Source organism: Lytechinus variegatus, chromosome 2 (assembly GCF_018143015.1).
Source record: "Lytechinus variegatus isolate NC3 chromosome 2, Lvar_3.0, whole genome shotgun sequence".
NCBI lineage: Eukaryota > Metazoa > Echinodermata > Echinoidea > Temnopleuroida > Toxopneustidae > Lytechinus > Lytechinus variegatus.
In genome coordinates this window covers 45713320-45734590 of record NC_054741.1, presented here as the reverse complement: position 1 = coordinate 45734590, position 21271 = coordinate 45713320, and the positions used below count along the sequence as shown (strand labels likewise).

Below are 21271 nucleotides of genomic sequence, written 5' to 3'. Positions count from 1 at the left end.
AGTCACCTGGAACCATACAAAATTTGAAATTCATGCATTTTATATTACATAACAAATGGCGCAGCTGCTCGTTTAATGACGTCACAAATCCAAAACTTTGAACTCTAATAACTTTCTTACTCTTTAACGGATTTTCCTCAATCCTTCACCAATATTTTTTACTATTTTTTCTGCTATTTTTACAACAAAGTTTTCTTCAGGGTGAACTTCCCCTAAAAGAAATTTGGAGATGTCACACTTGGGGACTCTATTCATTGAAGTTTGGTGTCATGACAATTCCAATATCATGACCATAACATACAGCACTGGAATGCAGTCATTCTAAATCAGAAAACATCTCTCCCAATATTGACATCCTGGCATGGAATGGCTGGGCTGAGCAATTGACGGCTGAGTTCAGTCCTCTCTGACTCAAATGTCTGCCGCCATCGCTTGAATCCTCCCTGATATAATTCTGAATCCACTTCAACCGATCTTTCCTTCGGTTTAACGTCCTCAAAGCATGCTCTATCCTGGAGTACTCATCGGTTGCACTGCCGCAGCACGATAGGGCCCCAATGTCTATAGGGTGTGCCTCGGTGTTGAAGATATACCCTCCAGTCCCAAGGAAACATTTACCGTGGGGCGTGTCCACAATTTTGGCTTGGCCTCCATCTTGGTGGATGAAATTGTCCGGGTCAAAGAGAAGGTAGAGATACTTGAGAGTTTCAGCCAGAAAGAAGGACTCCATGCGGTTGTCCAACCTATGGGTCCTGACATCTTTTACCTGTATTACACAAAAGGGGAGCTTTTAATTCAATAGAAATAATGTATGTACATTTTTTAAATTGTGCATAAAAAGTCATTTTTACTGAAAAATGTATGAGCATTACTTTGAAATGTACATGTGAATAAGGAGAATACAAAATTTGAAGAAAATTAATGGAAAACACAATTTACAGGGCAAATCAGTACAACTTATGGGTTAAATGTACGCAACAGTAAGTGATTTAAAATATATTTCTCTATTTAGAATAGCTTTGACATGTTAAAGAGAAATGCCAGTAGTTGCAGTAAACACTGATTTCATGAGAAAGTCTGTAAACCCAGGCTTAATTGTTAGTATATCATCGAGGATCTAGATCTGGTACAGTCACATAAACTGAACTTTGTGAAATCTTGAAATCTACGCTGAAAAATATTCACACTGAAGATCACCAACACAGATAAACGCACGTGGGACAGTGTATTATTATTGCTTTGAATGTGGTGCCCGACGCTTGACCCGAATCCTGTGCTTATTTGCTAATTTCTCAGCAATTACAAAATTTCTTCCAGAATCCTTTGGCACATATTCTTTATTTATACAAACAGACACTTTGGTGGTCATTTCATTGGATTCTGTAAGAACTCATTTTGATATCGTTACCAAAACTGGCATTTACCTTTAACGAAGAAAACAGAATTTGAATGTTACAATTTTTGGAAACCTTGAAATTATATTCAAATTGACGCTTACACTGGTATAGCCACACTCTGTCTTGGTAGTTTCTATGGAAGTTAACACATCTCGGCCCATCTGAAGTAGGAAAGGATCTTTCGTAGCTTGGTATAAATACATCACACTCTCTACAAACTCTAGAAATAAAAGACAAATTAAGATATGTTAAAAACTTATTGAAATTACATAGCAACAGATGCAGACGGTAGAGTGTTTCAAGCATGAGTAAAAAGAGACAACTTAAACAGGAGCATGTCTACATTACTTTGAAAGAAATCTTATGAGCTAATAAATGTCAGATTAAGTTAAAAATCAAGTTGCTCAATCTGATCAATTCTTTGCACTATACATACATAGGAGCATGAAATATGAGTAGAGAAAAATTTAAATTATAGTTGTAGCAAGCTCAAAATGAGTTTGAACAGAAACCACACCATCCCAGTATTTTTTTGTCCACTTGTTCATACCTTCATCAATCCCTCAGTTCATTCACCCATCTATTCATTTCTTCCTTTATCAAGCTGTTTGTTCATTCAATTCATCCATCTATCCACAGAGCTATTTAACTATTCACACAGCACATCTTTTCAAAAATCCAATTATCTATCAATCCATCCATCATTCATCCTGATCCTACACTCTATCCAGCTACCTGGGGAGCATTCCATGAAGAGTTTTGTCATTTATTTTTACTGATTAATTTGTTATCAGCCAATCAGACAGAGACTCCAACTCTCCCACTTTGGGCTGGAGATCTCCTGCCAAGAGCCCATTTTTGCAAAATCGCCCGTTCTCCCGCTTAAGATTCAATGTCTCCTGCCCAGGCAGTGTCTCCCGCTTAGGATGTGTTTTCCTGCCCAAACACCTTTTTAACAAGTGGAATGCCTCTGGCCGTCTCACCTGCATCACGCAATTCAACATAGCAGCAGTGCTGACTTTGAAAACTACTATAACTTGCACAAGATGTTCATTGATACATGGTTACTCTTATTTCCACCTTTTATGAACTAGACCAATACACTTTACAGAGATGGTAATTCAACAAATACCCCAATGTGGCCAAAGTTCATTGACCTCACATGACCTTTGACCTTGATCATGTGACCTGAAACTTGCACAGGATATTCAATGATACTTGATTACTCTTCTGTCCAAGTTTCAAAAGTCAGATCAATAAACTTGCGAAGTTATGATGGTAATTCAACAGATACCCCATTATGGCCAAAGTTCATTGACCTTTGATCTTGGTCATGTGACCTAAAATGCGCACAGGATGTTCAGTGATACTTGATTACTCTTATGTCCAAGTTTTATGAACTAGACCAACATACTTTTAAAGTTATGATGGTAATTCAACAAATACCCCCAATTCGGCCAAAGTTCATTGACCCTAAATGACCTTTGACCTTGGTCATGTGACATGAAACTCTAACAGGATGTTCAGTAATACTTGATTAACCTTATGGCCAAGTTTCATGAACTAGGTCCATATAATTTCTAAGTTATGATGTCATTTCAAAAACTTAACCTCAGGTTAAGATTTGATGTTGACGCCGCCGCCGCCGTCGGAAAAGCGGCGCCTATAGTCTCACTCTGCTATGCAGGTGAGACAAAAACTGGAATTTAATTTTCATATCAAAGCCGATATTCAAGTTGAGTAGAGGGTAAATTAAGAGGGCACAATCTAGCCAGATAGCATCAACCCCCTTGTATGTTGGAATCATTATGCTTTAGCTATACAGTGCGTCCGTGTGCTAATTTTTGGTGCGTACAGCCTGGCACCCCGCTATGGCCATCTTACTCCAGAGATCATCATCAACTAACAGATGAAACAAGATATGGGAATGTCAATTTTAAGGTGAGGTAGTATTTTAATATGTCTTCACTGGTTGATATGAATAAAGGTATCGCAAATCAAGTTCATATGCATGCATGAATAATGATAAACCCCTCAAAAAAGTTTTGCAACTCAGTTTTGGGGATGATATCTTTTTGGTTAATGAAGTATAAAAAATGAAACTGATATCATTGGAAAGCTGAATTATTCCTCTTTACAATGACATGCCATTTGCTGTGATGTAATCATGGAATATGCAATCACCCTGAACATTGAGAAAAGTCAGAAGTGAAATGTTGCAAAATGCATTGATTTTTAACAAGAGTCTCCATTTCTATAGAATTTCCACCATGCAGGTGACAGTGAATGCACTCGGTCCATCCTCGAAACAATTGGAAATTCGCTATTGGAAACGACGCATTTTGCAACATTTCATTTCTAACATTGCTGCGTTATCATGACTGTGTATTTCATGATAACACTCGCATTACAAATGACACATGATTGTAAAGAAGAATAATCATGCTTTCTAAAGATATCACTTTTACACATGATGATGGCACATTAAGAAATTTATTAGCACTCAAACTTGCAGTTTGAGTTGCAGAACTCAAACATGACATGGCAACGAATTTTGCAACATTTCATTTTTTTACATTGCTGCATATTTATCATGTCTGTGTATTTCATGATAACACTAGCATTCCAAATGACGCATGATCGTAAAGAGGAATAATCATACTTTCAAATGATACCACTTTTTCCATATGATGATGGCACACTAAGAAATTTATTAGCACTCAATCTTGAGTTGCATAACTTTTTTTGAGGGGTTTATATGGAAGGAAGTTTTATTAGGGCCAAAATGTATTCTTTGATTCATTGAATTGTTATTTACTTAGTGCCATAATATATTGAAAAATTATCCTGACATAGCATGAGAGAGCATCCAAAACCCTGCACCCCAGCTGCAAGGGACTTCATGCACATCAAATTGAAGTCTCCAGTTTGCTAGGGAATCCAGGTGGGAGAATCTCCATGATCAGAAGGTGCTTGGCATTGGAGTCTCTGATGCAAGGACTTCTAGTAGCTTATAACAATTCCAGTGAAATCACTGTCAATTTGCTTCATGAAACAGCCCCCTTTATATTACCCATCAATCTCCAATCCTTTTCTACATTCATCCACCATTCTAATCCTTCATGCATTGTACAGTTCTTACCTGGCCTGAGTGGATAGCCCTCTCGCTTATCAACTGCCTTACTGTTGACTATATTGTAAAACTCTGGTAGGAATCCCAGCTGCCGCCACACCTGATGATTATTGTGTAGTGTTTTCATGCCGCTGTCTATCTTCCCTATCAGACTCTGGATGAACAGTAAAGCAGATAAACAATTGCATCCATAAAATCAAAATTATTTATAACTAGAAATTTGACGTGTCCAAAGGACGCAGATGCCCCCGCTTAACGCGATCAGAAATTCATTCAATATGATTAAACTTAATATCAATGCAGAAACCAATATAATTTAGACCTTTGAACCAATTCACATATTTAATGAGCTGTGATCTTTGATCGGTGGACTCCAAATTCAAAATTAGCCTGTATTTTGGTTTCATCTACCTACACACCAAAACTGTTTAAAATCCATTAAATACATTTATCGCGCAGAAACAAACTCGCATATTTTATGAGCTGTGACCTTTGACCTGCGGACTCCATATTCAAACTTAGCCTGTATTTTGTTGTCTTCTACCTACACAAAATTTTTTTAAAATAAATTTAATATTTTTCAAGTTATTGCACGGAAACCAACTCCCATATTTAATAAGCTTTGACCTATGACCTGCGGACTCCAAATTCTAACTTAGCCTGTATTTTGGTGTCATCTACCTACACACCAAAAATTTTCAAAATCCATTAAATATTTTTCGAGAAACCAAGTTGGCTGTGCAGGCGAAAGCACAATCTCTCAGAGTTATCTTTGTATTACAAGTGGGGATGTGAAGGAGTAAATAATCATGAGAACTGTGCAGGTTGAGAGTGTGTCTGTGAACATTTCTTTGTAAAAACTCAGAAATATAGCTGGGGGGTTGGCCACTTAGTGCCTTGTATACAATTAACAAAATCTTGAAAGATATTTGTTGGCAAACTAGAAGCCAGTGCAGATCTTTTAAGAAAGAGGTGATCCTTGAAAATCTAGGTTGACTACAGATGAGCCATGCACACACATTTTTACTTGCTGAAGACCCCCGATTTGAGACAAGGGGAGCCCATACAGCAAACTGTTACAACTATCTAGCTTACTAATAACACATGCATGGACAATGCCTTCATCATCAAAGTATTTTCGTATACGTCTGAGGTTGTATATCATATGAAATGACGATTTACACACATTAGTAATATACGTTTCTATATTCAATTGCGAGTCAAAAAATACTCCAGGATTTCATGCATCAGAATTTGGTTCTATGACTGAACTACCAACTGATATCCCGTCAAAAACTAGCTTATTCAGTTGTTTAGATGTACCGATAACTTGCAATTCTGTTTTACTGTCATTTAGCATAAATTTGTTATGCAGCATCCATTCACGTATGTACCCAACACAGTCTTCCAGAACAGAGATGCTCTGCTGCTTAGCAAGTAAGTCTGGTGTAAAAGACAAATATACAAATAGACCATTACATTTCACAATAATAGACTCTCGGGTCTGAAATAATAATACATGATGATGCTTGTTCGCCTATTTTTTTCTGAAATATTTAATGGCAGATATCTGCCTGGGAATGACCCATATGTAAATGTTTTGCATAATCTGGTTCAAAACATTGTTTCCACTTGGGGCGATCACCCTACTTGTACTCATTCTTCCTTACCTGTAAACCTGGCCAATACGCATCTAGAGACTGAAAGACTGGCATGGTGACCTGACCTTTCATCATGTTGACCCACATATACCAATCATCTTTCTTGGAGTACTGGTAGATCACTTTCTCATATTCTACAATGAAGGTAAATAAAAGGTTACAATATGATCCACACTTATCAAATCTTAGAGCTCTCATTTCTGATGAAAGAGTTGAGACCTTTCTCTCCTCATCAGGAACGAGGAGAGTGCCTATCTCTATTTTACACCAACTGATCGCATGAGCTGTTCAGAAGTTATGTGTTACTTAACCCATTGGAGACTGAGCACACATACAAGCGGGTGGGAGTCTATGGAAATCATGTGTTAAAGTGATACGATTTAGTCTCCAACAGGTTAACACATGACTGTTGACACATTCTTTGAGTCTGTGCTTGTAGACTAGCAGGCCAAGGGAACATGGAATTATCAATCCTCCATGAAATATCCAGAACTCTGGCAGATATTTGATATTCCTAGTATAAAATATATGTTTAATCATATCAGCATCAACTGATCTATCACTAATTAGAATACTCATGAATATTCTAGTGGGGATATAATTCTTCATACATGCATCAAAGCAGAAAACTTACTGTCACCAAATTTTCTATTCAGGTCTTTACTACATGCACATGTACTACATGTATATAATTGAATCTGATTCCACATCTCACCTTTAAACATATCCATGAGTTGTTGGTTTCCCAGAAGAAGGCTCCCTTTCACTAAGTACTCAAGGTAAGAGTCAACTCCTGCACCTATTCCAGAATCTAGAGCGGTCCATTTCCCGGTCTGGATATTGACATGATTCCCAACCTATCCATGAAAAATATGATAAGTGTTTATCGAGACTGACATCTAATGCCTACACAACTTGAAATCATTAACTTACTTTAAGTCCATGTTTAAAAGGGCATATTCAAAATTGAAATGATTAACAAAAAAAATAATAATAAAAAAATAGGAAGTCACGTTTGGTGAAATAAGACCTGGTTTCATGAGTGATGTCAACAGGTTGAACATTCAATTAACGTACTGTATAACCTAAGAGAATATTAAGACAATACTTCCATACAAATATTTTTGTGATTTCTTTTAATTTATTCTGCATATGCACAAGTTGTGACTTTCATGATTTTGGTTTTGTTTTCATACCATAGCACTATGGCAATAGATGGGAATGGTAATTTTTAGCAACATTGAACTTCCAAAACAAAAATAATCCACAATAACTATAATTTGTGACTACTGTAAAAGTGGAAATATTCGCAGTGTGGAAATTTTTGCGCATTTCGCGGCAAGATCGGCGAGTGCGAATTTATGAGCATCTATTATAATGCAAGTTTTGAACCGCGGTTCAATTGCGTGTATCATTTTGGCAAAGAGATTGCACAATTTACGCAAGCAAGCTTGAGCTCCAATATCATGTGCATCGCGAGAATTTTTTCTAAAAGCAATGCTATAATTTTTTAACAGTCGCAGACCGATATTTAGATTATGATTTTGGTTGAAATATAAATTGCTTTTGCTGTTTGATTGGTGAGTGTTTAGTCTCAACTTTAGATCTGTTTAGTTTTTGAGAAGACGTTGGGTCGATCGCCGTGTTTGATTGATCCCATGCACTTCGAATAGCCGCAGTCCCGCCGATCTTTACCCAGTGCTCGGCCGTCTATACCAGGCCAGCAGCCTAGCAGCGCGAATTTAAAAACCCGCGAATATGTTTGAAGCCACCCGAGCGCGAAAAATTAATCCCGCGAAAATAACAGCGTTTTGAATACACCTCTGCAAAACAGAAACATACCATTCCCACTTCTGACTTGAAGCCCCAAAGTGAATCCAAAGCCCTGAGAGCCTTCTCCTCAAAGACAGGGTCACCGGTGAGTCGGCTCAGGGTACCAAACTCTACTATGAAGGTACCAATACCAGCGGTACAGGACACCGCTGTCTCTCCTTTGGGTACCCCATGAAGAAGATTCACAGTGCCGTATGGCATGCCAGTGGGGGTGTCAAAGGCTAATATAAAAAGTGAAACAAAGAAGAAATATGACCTATTTTATTTAATGATTCTTTTTATTTTTGATATTCATTTCTAATTTATTATTGCTGATGATATTACTTTTTGGAAATCATTTAAAGCAATGACAAATTTGAAAAAAAAAATAGAAAAATTCTATGTGCCTTGAACAAAACCAGAAGAACAAATTGTTCATTTGTCAACAAACGGTAAACCAAAATCTATACAATGAAAAGACTGAATACTTAACTGGCTCGCGTAACACTTGGCATTGATTTTGCATATAAAATAGTTTGAGTGCGTAGTCTTTTCCATGTAGTGTCTTTGATATGAATATAAACTATGTGTCCTCTTCAGCCTTTCAGGCGAATAATTTCTATATCACTTCTGATATACGGCACTCGTGAACATCAAGAAAAATGATTTGGAGTAATCACAAGAAGGATAAAACAGCAGGAAAGTGACTTCATATTGTTCGGTCAGTTTAATACAATAGTTTAAACCTAAATGACCTTTGACCTTGACACATAGTGTCTTTGATATGACTATAAATTGCATGTCCTCTTCAGCCTTTCAGGCGAATAATTTCTATATCACTTCTGATATACGGCACTCATGAACATCAAGAAAAATGATTTGAAGTAATCAAGAGAAGGATAAAACAGCGGGAAAGTGACTTCATATTGTTTGGTAAGTTTGATTCGATAGTTTAAACCTAAATGACCTTTGACCTTAATAGTCATGTTCTTGAAATGTGCACAGGATATTCAGGGATACATGGTTGCTCTTATGTTCAAGTTTAATGAACTAGATCCATAAAGTTTTAAAGTTATAAGAATTCCACAAATCCCCGCAACATCACCAAAGTTCGCTGACCCTAAATGACCTTTGACCTTGGTCATGTGACCTGAAACTCGCTAAGGATGTTCAGGAATACTTGATTGCTCTTATGTCCAAGTTTCATGAACTAGATCCATAAACTTTCTAAGTTACGATGACATTGCAAAAACTTTACCTCGGTTAAGATTTCGATATTATTCCCCCAACATGGTTTAAGTTCAATGACCCTAAATGACATTTGACCTTGGTCATGTGACCTGGAAATTAGGCAGAATGTTCAGTAATACTTGAATACCCTTATATCTAAGTTTCATGAACTAGGTCCATATACTTTGACATTCCAAAAACTTAACCTTGGTTAAGATTTCAATGTTGATGCCGCCACCGTCGGAAAAGCAGCGCCTTTGGCCAAATTGCATTTCCATGAAATTCTATGAATTTTTTGTTCTCTTCAAATTTGGTATTCTTTCTTTTCCATATCGCAGAAAACTGTGGACTTATAGGAAAACACACTTTAGAAACAAAATTTAATTTTTAAAAATACTATTATTTTTGACAAATAAATAAAAAAAAAACAGATGAGTGTATATACTAACCTGGAAGTAGTTTCCTTGCTACTGTCTCAGCCATGTCTAAGAGTGGACCTTGACATGGCCAACCAGATGGCACATCCATGCCAGCTCTATGAGAAAGAAGATGGGAGGATAGCAGACCACCTACCACTGCAAAAAAATATAAAACAATATATGCTTTAGTCCTCTCAATTAAAGTCATATGGGCGTAAGTAATCATAGGGAGTGAATTGTTATTTGCTGACCCCATACTTTGTGAAACGAATTGGAAATATCTCTTATAGAGATCTCTATGGGAAAGCAAATACAGTGTATCAGTAAGAAATCCTTCAACCAAGTCTGCTTTTAGCCTCCCGCAACTTGTTAGGTCGGGGAAAGTGAGATGACTTTACCATCATTTAAATTACATAACATCTGCTGATCATAAATCTTGTTCTACTCCGGGCGATTTATATCCGCATGTCACATTCCCCATGAAAACAGATGATAATGTGCTTTTAAAGGACAAGTCCATTGCAACAATACGTTCTTAGATAAAAAGAGAATTAAACAAGCATAATGCTGAAAATTTCATCAAAATCGGATGAAACATAAGTAATCTATATGACATTTTAAATTTTGCTTACTTGACACAAATCAATATAAGCACTTATGTATTGCAAGTATCACATATTTACCTCTTATATTGGTCTCAAAAACAGAAACGTTGAGGTCATCTTCAAATGACAGATGATCGACGAGTAAATTGGCAACTCTCTGAAACTCAGTATGGTTACCTAAGATGACCAGTGTATCCAGGGCATCAACAAGAGTCAATGAATAGCTGTATTATAAAGACACAAATCATATGGTGACAAAATGAACTAAAAATAAAACAGTATTAGTGATCATCAAAATTATCAGTTTTCAGCTAAGATTCCATGATTTCACAAAGAGAAGTTTATTTCAATGTACCAGAATATAGATCTATGATAATATGGTGGCATTTAATCTTGATTTTAAAGACAATCTCATGAAATAATTGTTCGCTGCAAATATTTTCTTTTACCTTTAACTTTGTATTATAAGATAACTTATGGGTGACTCTGCCTAATAAGTCAAAATCTCTGAGGACCATAAGGAATATATAACAGATAATGTAAATAACATATTTTGCATCTTCTCGTCTGAAATAATATTGCTTCAATTCAAATTAAATTAAAATTCATTCTATTTCAAGATTATTAATTGATTACAAACATCAAATTAGTATTGTTACAAGAAAAAGAGAACAAAAATATACAGTACTAAAAAGATAAGAAGCCTCCATAAATTTGAGTTAGGCAATTATTTAATGTATCTATTGTCATTACCTTGGGGTTTTTCTTTTGCAATAAGTTTTGCACCCACCCTACACTTGGGATTCATTTCCATTTGTTTTGTTGCTTGCTTTATTTGATACCCATGATTTTCTTTTTCTCTCTTATTATGACAGATTATTCAAAAGTATAATTCTTATTTAACACATGTTTGATTATATGTAGGCATCAGCCAATGTGGAGAACCTCTCATAGCATTTGTTATTCTTTTAGGTAATCCCCAAGCATTGGCTGGTGCTCAATTTCATACAAAAGAATATACAGTACTAAAAAGATAAGAAGCCTCCATAAATTTGAGTTAGGCAATTATTTAATGTATCTATTGTCATTACCTCGGGGTTTTTCTTTTGCAATAAGTTTTGCACCCACCCTACACTTGGGATTCATTTCCATTTGTTTTGTTGCTTGCTTTATTTGATACCCATGATTTTCTTTTTCTCTCTTATTATGACAGTTTATTCAAAAGTATAATTCTTATTTAACACATGTTTGATTATATGTAGGCATCAGCCAATGTGGAGAACCTCTCATAGCATTTGTTATTCTTTTAGGTAATCCCCAAGCATTGGCTGGTGCTCAATTTCATACTACAGTATCCTTTTTTTGTGCGTTATCCATGTTAGCTTTCAATTGTAATCTTGTCATGATTGTTATCATATTGCCTCAAAATAAAATGAATTGATAAAAAGGTTCATATAAAATAACAAGTGGAATGCCTCTGGCCGTCTCACTTGCATCACGCAGTTCAACATAGCAGCAGTACTGACTTTGAAAACTACTATAACTCACACAAGATGTTCAGTGATACTTGGTTACTCTTATTTCCACGTTTTATGAACTAGACCAATACACTTACAGAGATAGGATGGTAATTCAACAAATACCCCCAATGTGGCCAAAGTTCATTGACCTCACATGACCTTCGACCTTGATCATGTGACCTGAAACTTGCACAGGATATTCAGTGATACTTGATTACTCTTATGATCAAGTTTCAAAAGTCAGATCAATAAACTTGCAAAGTTATGATGGTAATTCAACAGATACCCCATTATGGCCAAAGTTCATTGACCTTGGTCATGTGACCTAAAATGCACACAGGATGTTCAGTGATACTTGATTACTCTTATGTCCAAGTTTTATGAACTAAACCAACATACTTTCAAAGTTATGATGGTAATTCAACAAATACCCCCAATTCGGCCAAAGTTCATTGACCCTTAATGACCTTTGACCTTGATCATGTGACCTGAAACTTGCACAGGATGTTCAGTGATACATGTACTTGATTACTATTATGTCCAAGTTTCATGAATCAGATCCAAAAACATTCAAAGTTATGACGGGAATTCAACAGATACCCCAATTCAGCCAAAGTTCATTGACCCTAAATAACCTTTGACCTTGGTCATGTGACGTGAAACTCATGCAGGATGTTTGGTGATACTTGAATAAGCTTATGTCCAAGTTCCATGAACTAGGTCCATATATTTTCTAAGTTATGATAACATTTCAAAACCTTAACCTCAGGTTAAGATTTCGATGTTGATTCCCCAACATGGTCTAAGTTCATTGACCCTAAATGACCTTTGACCTTGGTCATGTGACATGAAACTCTAATAGGATGTTCAGTAATACTTGATTAACTTTATGGCCAAGTTTCATGAACTAGGTCAATATACTTTTTTAAGTTATAATGTCATTTAAAAAACTTAACCTCAGGTTAAGATTTGATGTTGACGCTGCCGTTGTCGGAAAAGCGGCGCCTACAGTCTCACTCTGCTATGCAGGTGAGACAAAAATCACATTACCTGCCCCATGTATCTGTGCCGTCACAGGTCAAAGGTTGAAGCTCATCGTATGGAAAGGCATGCTCCAAGTAACTATCATAGGCAAACTGAAACATTGCCTTGACCTTTTCCCTGCAGTAAATAGGAAAAAGATAAAAGGTCGCATGTCATAAGGTGGTCCAATTTCGCGAACAGGGTAAAAATTGTAAAAAAAATTATTTTTTGATATGTTATAGCTATTACCATTCTCTAAATAATGAAAAAGTTTTAAGTCTCGACTACCTTTTTTTCTCCTTAAAATGACTAATTAACAGCTAATTATTACATAGACATCAATGTAAATGTGAATTTTGAAATGTGTTTTTCTCAAATTTGACCTGCTGCATATAAAATGGTGTCAAAAGTTAATGCAACATTGGATCACCCTAGTAAATTGCAGTTATAATTTTGAAACATCAATAATTAAATCTGTACCAAAAATCGAATAATTATCTATTATTGTATGCATATTAATTATACTAATTAATTAACAGTATTTGATTTCACATTTTTGCCCCCAAAATACCTGTCACTGTATTTATATGCTTGGCAAAACAACAACATCATGGGTAGAAATGTTTGTTTCAATGATACACAACATTTGTGCTAAAAATTAAGATTACAAATTAGATAATTAACCAAATCTCTCCGGTTTACTAATTGATTAGGTTGCAGATCAGACATGTATTCAATTGCTGCATATTTTCAAAATTGTCAAATTTTTATGACATTTAGTTGTTCCCTGCTTTAAAACGCCCAGAAATATGAGGATAACAGTCATATTACATATTATAGTAAGTTGTTAATTAGGTTTAATTAATATTTTATCATTTACCGCATCCACCGGCTCCGCATCCACCGGCTCCACCACCCCTGTTACTTCAAACTTAATGTGCTATAGTTTTTGTTCCTGATATTGTATTGATCTAATTCATAGTAATATATTTAGCCTATAGTTCTAGCTTCAAAATGAGATATTACTCAATAAATTTGGTCAAGATGCTGGGATGTAGCAACAATTTGTCCCTTGCACAGTGTGGAAAATTGTTCATACGCCACCCTTTTTGCATACCCAACTTATGAAATGCGACCAAAATGATTTAACGTCAAGAGCAGTCTTTTCACCCAGTAGTGAAAATCAACAATATGTTTTGAAAGAGCTTCATTAGGATTTGCATAAAATTCATTCTTTTATGATTAACCCTATAAAGACTGGGGGGCTTATTCAGCCCCCCCCCTTGACATTTTTCGCGATAAATCCACCGCGCAAATTTTTTTGACCGCATCGCTCGCTGACTTTTTACTTTCAAGTCTCGCGCATTTTTTTAGACCAAAATTGTGACCCCCGGGTACGCGGTTCCAAAATTACCCAACATTTCGTAAGTGCATGCAGACCAAAAATTACCCAATAACATGAATTTGTCTACAAATCCAATGCAAATTTAGCCAAAATCCATAAATGTTTCATTATTTTTTCCTTTTACTGCTTAAAAAATAAATTAATTTTATCGTTTTTATGGTCAAAATAATGTCCCCGACAATTTCCATAGAAAAAACAATAAAAAACAAAAAGTCGAAAAACAAAGAAATACATAAGAAATTTAGAAAACAATAGAATACATAAAAAATAAATGTGATGTTGAAATTTTTTTAAAATAAATTTGATCAGATGCCTATCTAGAGTATGTGAAACAAAAATTAGCATTTCAGGGGCATTATTTTATTAATTAGAGCAAACTTATGATTTTATGCATAAATTAGCATAATTAATGAGACATGAGATTTTTTGCAGAATTTGATGTTATAGTTTTGTAGATAGTGCCATGGGTAACACGTGTGCCAATTTTCGTCGCAATCACGCGATCGACGGCCGAGATCATAAGGGGGGCTGAATCAGCCCCCCCCCCCCGTCTTCTTAGGCGTCGAAAAAGCCCAGTCTATTTAGGGTTAATAATGAAGTCATTTTATGCACAAATTGACTGTGGCAAAAGGCTCCCGCACCTGAAATATTTAAAGACTCAAAATAACGTGTCCATCACTACAGGACTACACCCAAAACTGTTGGTGCTACAGTTTCAGAGCTGATATTCATTATATTTTGAATATAAAAGCATTTGAAGAGGATTTTTGCTCTATTTTTTAAAATGATATCCTTCCTAAACATTAAAAAAAAATTGAAAGCTCACAGTGATAATTCTTATCTTTAATTCTACTTTTATCATTTCTATAAAACAAGTCCATCCCAACAAAAGATGCAGATTTGACAATAAGGAAGCTCTTCATTGATCCCAATAAATTACAATAATAGTGAAAATTTTGTGTAATGAGGAAAAATGAATACACTTCATATTTCACATAATAAAAAGGAATAGTGAATAGGTGACATTGGTGGTTCCTCCATTTACATAGTGACCAGAATGTGCATATAGCAAAATCTTCCCTTCCTTTCCTTTTCCTTTCCTTTCAACTCATTTAGTTCCATCTCCAACAATTACAATTTGTTTTGTACATTCTTATATATACAAATTAAAGCAAAAATACAAAAATTGTTATCATAAGTATCATATAAATGGGTCAAATAAAATATGGTATTATATTACTTTACATTAATTATTAATTATATTTATAAATTTTAAGGAAATTTTCAGTGATATGTTTGTATGACTTTACTCTGTTTATCAAAATCTACTGTTTGTATTAAACTTGGATGGACTTGACATTTCATATTTAGATTTCATTTCTTAATACATGTATATGATGTTTATCAATATTGTTACAATATCTTACCTATAGAGTGGAAGTTCCTCTGTAATATCACCTCTTGACATACATCCTAAATAGGTTACCATGAGCAACAAGGGCATGAATACCACACTGACTAATGAGATATACATTCTCCACTTTCACAATCTGAATTCAAAATAGACAAACAAAAATCAAATAGCATACCGGTGGTTAAATTGGTAAAAAGAGACTTGGATCATCAAATCAGAAAACATTTGACCTTGATTATGTGACTTGGAACTTCTGCCAAATTATTATGCTTGATAACCCATATGCCAAACTTTCATGAAATAGGTCCTTGTACAATGGATTGGAATTTCAAATATGTAACCAGAGTGAAGATTTGATGTTGACCTTGGCACTGTCATTAGAAAAGTGGCATCTGTATCTCTGCTGCCACACTCTGAAAACTACTATAAATTAATTATTCACAAAAAACACCATTCATATAAGGATACAATACTACGTTCATTGACAATAAATGACATTTGACCTTGATCATGCAACCTAAGACTTGTCAGTGATACTTGATTACCATTACCCCTATATCCAGATTTTTATAAACCATATCTATTAACTTTGAAAGTTATGACAGCCATCTTATAATTACCCCCAAAATGGCCAAAGTTCAATGACCTTTGACCTTGATTATGTGACCTGAAACTTGCACAGGATGTTTAGTGATACTTGATTACTCTTATGTCAAAGTTTCATGAATCAGATCCATAAACTTTCAAATTTATGATAGTCATTCAACAGATACCCCCAACATGGCCAAAGTTCATTGACCTTTGACCTTGGTCATGTGACCTGAAATTCACTCAGGATGTTCAGTGATACTTAATACTCTTATGTCAAAGTTTCATGAACTAGACCAATACACTTACAGAGTTATGATGGTAATTCAACAAATAGCCCCAACTTGGCCAAAGTTCATTGACCTTAAATGACCTTTGACCTTGGTCATGTGACTTGAAACTCAGGCAGGATTTTTAGTAATACTTGATTAACCTTATGTCCAAGTTTCATGAACTAGGTCCATATATTTTCTAAGTTATGATGACATTTAAAAAATTAACCTTAGGTGAGGATTTTGAGGTAATTTCCCCAACATGGTCTAAGTTCATTGACCCTAAATGACCTTTGACCTTGGTCATGTGACCTGAAACTCAGGCAGAATGTTTAGTAATACGTGATTAACTCTATGGCCAAGTTTCATGACCAAAGTCCACATACTTTTTAAGTTATGCTGTCATTTCAAAAACTTGACCTTCGATTAAGATTTGGTGTTGACGCCGCGGCTGTCAGCGGCGCCTATAATAGTCTCATTCTGCGATGCAGGTAAGACATAAATCATTTCTCGTTTTTTTAAATGAATATTTGTTTGAAAATAAGAAATAAATGTCGGAAATGAAGTTCTAGCCCATTTACATGATTTATGGCTAGAATTTTACAGGGAAAGTATAATTTGGCATAGTGAAAATTTTAATGCTGCCCGTCCTGTGTAAGCACACATTAGTGAATGATTTATGAGAATAGAGGAAAAAACTTGCCGATGTTTACATGGCCATCTTGTTCTCTTAGTATGCTACGAGATGCATATAGAGGGCAGCAACATTCATGTAGGCTCCACTACACTTCTCTATTGCTACACTTACCCAACATTCAAGCCAGTTAACTTGTTCTGGCACTCCAAGTGACAAAGGTGTTACTTTGTGTTATGAAAAACTCATGCAACAACATGACCTTATTACAAATGATCAAAAACAAATCTTCTTACATTTCGCCCTGTTTCACTCCTTGTCCATGCTTCTATCAGTATCAAAATTGGTGATTTAAAGCCAGTACAATATCCTCAGACAACGTAATATTCACTGCCGAAGTGCCGATTCCAAAACATCACAATCGCGAATTGCGCATCGGCGAGGATCGCAGCTCAAGACTATAAATATTCATGAGTATTCTTATAGATCAGGATCGTTTCAGTACTTTCACTACTATTTGCATATTCATTAATCAGGTCTCTAAAACTCATAAATATTCATAATCTTGAGCTGCTGTCCCCCACACATGCACAAATTGTGATGTGATGTTTTAGAATCGGCAGTGAATTAATACGTGTGAGGAAATTACTACAGGCTTGAAATCACCAATTTTGAGACCGATAAAAGCATGGAGTGAAACATGGTGAAATGTAATAAGATTTGTTTTTTATCTAGTGATTGCTATCGATAACCTCTAAGTCGCTAGTCCTGTCGATAATGATAATCACATGATTTTCCACTTAGTCATTATTTATAATAATAATAATATAGAGTATTTCTATAGCGCCAAATCCACATTGATTATGTACTCAAGGCGCTGAAATATACTTGGTATATTACTATTACCCCAGCTGTAGCTGAGCGGCCATATAGGTGCTAAAGCATTCAAGGAATAATTCCTACCGAGTACCCATTCACCTCACCTGGGTCGAGTGCAGCACAATGTGGATAAATTTATTGATAACCTTTCTCTCGTTGTCGATACTGTAAGTATCGGACTATAACTGCACCTATTCCTTGGCAGGCAAGAGCCAAAAGTCTGGGTGTGGTTAATCCACAGAGCTAGGTCTGAGCTGAGCCAAACTCGGCCTGAAAATGAATCAAGACCACTACCCGTTTACAACTCGTCAGGTGGCAAAGTGTAACCCCTAGGGGGCAATGTATATTAGAGGGGTATGAGCCACAGGTAAAATTGGGAAGGGACTATGACTACAGGTATCTTAATCAATAAATGTTCATCAAAGTTTGATTACAGTAACAAACGCACCTACCTTCATGAAACTGAAATTGACTTTAAGATTAGTGTGACTTTTTTGTCATTGATTCAAAGCAGCAAAGTTCAGACAGACGCCAATCAACAGCACAGCGCAGCTGAATAAAACCTGCATGTTTATCACAACATCAACATACATGTAAGGTGGTGCTATTCATCTTACCATGGTATTTATTGTTTGACAATTGGCCGTATTTGACAATTTTGTGCCATCAAGTAGTAAGGTACACAAAATAAAGTTTCAGTTTCATGAACTTCATGTCATAATTTCAATTTCATACATTCCATGATTACCTGTATTATTATTTTGATGTTTTCTGTCACACATTGATACGCATTATATCGCGGTCTTCACAGAAAATGGACTGAATTCGCGGAAATGGCCTTCTCAAGCAAAAAGTGGTTTTTCAAACGGAAAATCTTGGAAAAAACATATTTTTCCTCAAAAATGCATAGAACAGCAACAGAAATCACTCCACAATCTCAACAAAATATGAATAAAACAATGAATGAAAACATTAGCTCACTTTGCTACAATTATGACAATCCACACATTGTGACTGCCCACGACTCCATCACTTGATGGTATCGAAAACATAAAAAGCGCAAGCTCAATTTAGTGACACGACCAAAACAAGTACCAAATAAGCAACATGGCCATGTGTTGCTACCCTCTATGTTTGAAGATATAACAGCACAAAATCCAAAATGGCAGATAGACGAAAGTCATTGATTGCTAAAAACATATAGCAAATTGTAATTCTTTGTTTGGATTTGAAATAAATAACATTAACTTGAAACTTCCCCACCCTCCCCTTTAAATATTTGGATTTGCCCCTAAATAGGCCTTTGTGGTAAAGTATCTTTTATTCCATTTATTTTTTAACGAAAATCCTATAGGTGTGGCTTTTAAATCAATTTGTATCGATACGAAACAAAATTGCAAATTTGTCTTGATTGAGGCTATCAAGACTTCCTTACCAACTGGGCGTTGTGGCGTGCGCCTGTAATCCAAGCTGTGGGGAAGTTACAAATTGATGCAGAGGTTCGAGCCCTGGTCACGTCTTTCGGATGGTGACGTTAAAGGTCGGTCCCAGACGTAAATAATCATATCTGATTGATACACGTCTGACAAAACTCAAATACACACACACACACACCAATATGCATTAAGAGCAAAGTTTTGTCGAAACCTCGATTGGTCAGCAGTTCAAATGGGTTGATGAGTCTCGATGGTTCGTGAGATCTTTTTTCTTTTTCGTTTTGTCACTGTCGAACACCATAGACGTAATGGAGGCATCTGGATGAGGTTCACATAGAGAAATTGGTGAGTTTTTATTCATTTTTTTATTGTATTGATGACTTTAATGTCATTTCGTCAGAATAACATTTTGATGCAACGAATCAGTTCAATTATGAACTGATTCGCGTTGATTTGGGCAATGGATTTAGGTAAAATAAGTGATGAAAAGTTTTACAATTGGAAGGCATACAGCCGAGAACGAGGTTATAGATTCTAGGCCTAATATATAGTAATATATATAGTAATAATAACCTCGTTCGTAGAACTAGAAACTAGAAGAATGAGTGCCTCTGCCTAATAATAACACTAACACTAACAGATGAGTCCTGGGCTCCCTGGGTTAGCAATTAAATGCCAACCAAGCCCACTCACACAACATGCGAGGTTAGTAATACTGGCCCAAGCCATGGGTTCGATCCACGGAAATGAACTTCGCTGGTCCCCTGGCCTGGCCATGCCGTGGCCTATCGGCCACGCACCCGTCCCAGGCCCGACGGCGTGTCTGTCAGATCCCGCTGAGCTGCGGCTGCAGAGACTGTGCGAGTGTCACTTTTGTGTGCAGAGGCAGCTAGAGACAAACACAGATAAGTTATGCTACTTGTAATGAAGTAATAGTTTTCCGTATTGATCAAAATGCAATTTAAACAGTAATAATCATGAATAATATAGATGCATAATTGTTTTAACTCTGTATAATTAATACAAATATCAATATTCAAAAGCCCTTACCTCCGACAAAAAGCGAAGTCACAGAATTGCCAAATAAATGCAGAATCGACTGCTTTGAGAAACGGTATCGTTGAAGAGGAAAAAGAAAGGGAAAAAATAATTCATGATCACAGGCCAGGCCCAATCTTCCTTTTATTTCCGGGGGCCCAATCAGTGGCGTAACAGGAGGGGGGGGCGGGCTGCCCCCCCTCCGGCGGATTTAACCGAAAAAAAATATTATAAAAAAAAACCAGGGAAAGGGAGAAAGGGGAGGGAGAAAGAAAGGGAATGGGAAGGGGAAAAGACCCGGGAAAAGAGGAAAGAAGGAAAAAAGAAGGGGAAAGGGAAAAAGCTAAAAAGTACGTAGACTAAGAAAAAAAAAATGGAAAACGGAAGGATCGGAAGCGGGGAAAAGGAGCGAAAGAAGAACATGTAAGAAAGAACAAACCATTCTGAAATAGCTCTACTAATACATTAACATGATTAAGAAGGGAAATGAATCAAAAGATGACAAAATGGCAAACAAAAGTGGGAAATGAGGGCAGAATGGAATGAGCCAAAAGCTAAACTGGAAAACAAAGAAAAGGGACAGGAAAAAAAGAAAGAAGAACTTAATAACACGACCGGGCTGTCGAGGATTGAAAATAAAGAACGGGTAGAAAGATGGACCGTCTGCACATAACATGAAGCGTACATGCTAAATTTTATGCAGTGCAGTCGCAATCATTACTTTGGCTAAATTTGAAGCTACCGCAGGGCTTTGCCCCAGATCCCACTCAGTAGGGGTTTTATCTGTAACCTTCAAAGGGCTCTA

General features: G+C 36.1%; 1 protein-coding gene across 1 annotated transcript; it reads right to left on the bottom strand.

The window, feature by feature from the left end:
* Positions 1-180: 180 nt before the first annotated feature.
* Positions 181-20550, bottom strand: LOC121408147 (ER degradation-enhancing alpha-mannosidase-like protein 2). The gene is made up of 11 exons (XM_041599480.1): positions 20479-20550; positions 15633-15755; positions 12828-12938; positions 10336-10481; positions 9683-9808; positions 8034-8245; positions 6907-7048; positions 6201-6325; positions 4540-4684; positions 1499-1617; positions 181-766 (listed from the first exon to the last, which is right to left on the bottom strand). The coding sequence occupies exons 2-11, from the start codon at positions 15737-15739 to the stop codon at positions 317-319; spliced, it is 1683 nt and encodes a 560-aa protein (XP_041455414.1). The 5' UTR covers positions 15740-15755; positions 20479-20550; the 3' UTR covers positions 181-316.
* Positions 20551-21271: the final 721 nt, after the last annotated feature.

What these genes read in the sequence shown, in the direction of transcription:
- LOC121408147 (XM_041599480.1), bottom strand. Translation starts at nt 15,739, where the DNA reads ATGTATATCTCATTAGTCAGTGTGGTATTCATGCCCTTGTTGCTCATG. An exon ending in TTTTGAGACCAATATAAGAG is followed by an intron (nt 9,809 to 10,335) that starts GTAAATATGTGA and finishes ATTTTTTTGCAG; the next exon opens with TGGTAGGTGGTCTGCTATCC. An exon ending in AGCAAGGAAACTACTTCCAG is followed by an intron (nt 8,246 to 9,682) that starts GTTAGTATATAC and finishes TTTTTATATTAG; the next exon opens with CCTTTGACACCCCCACTGGC.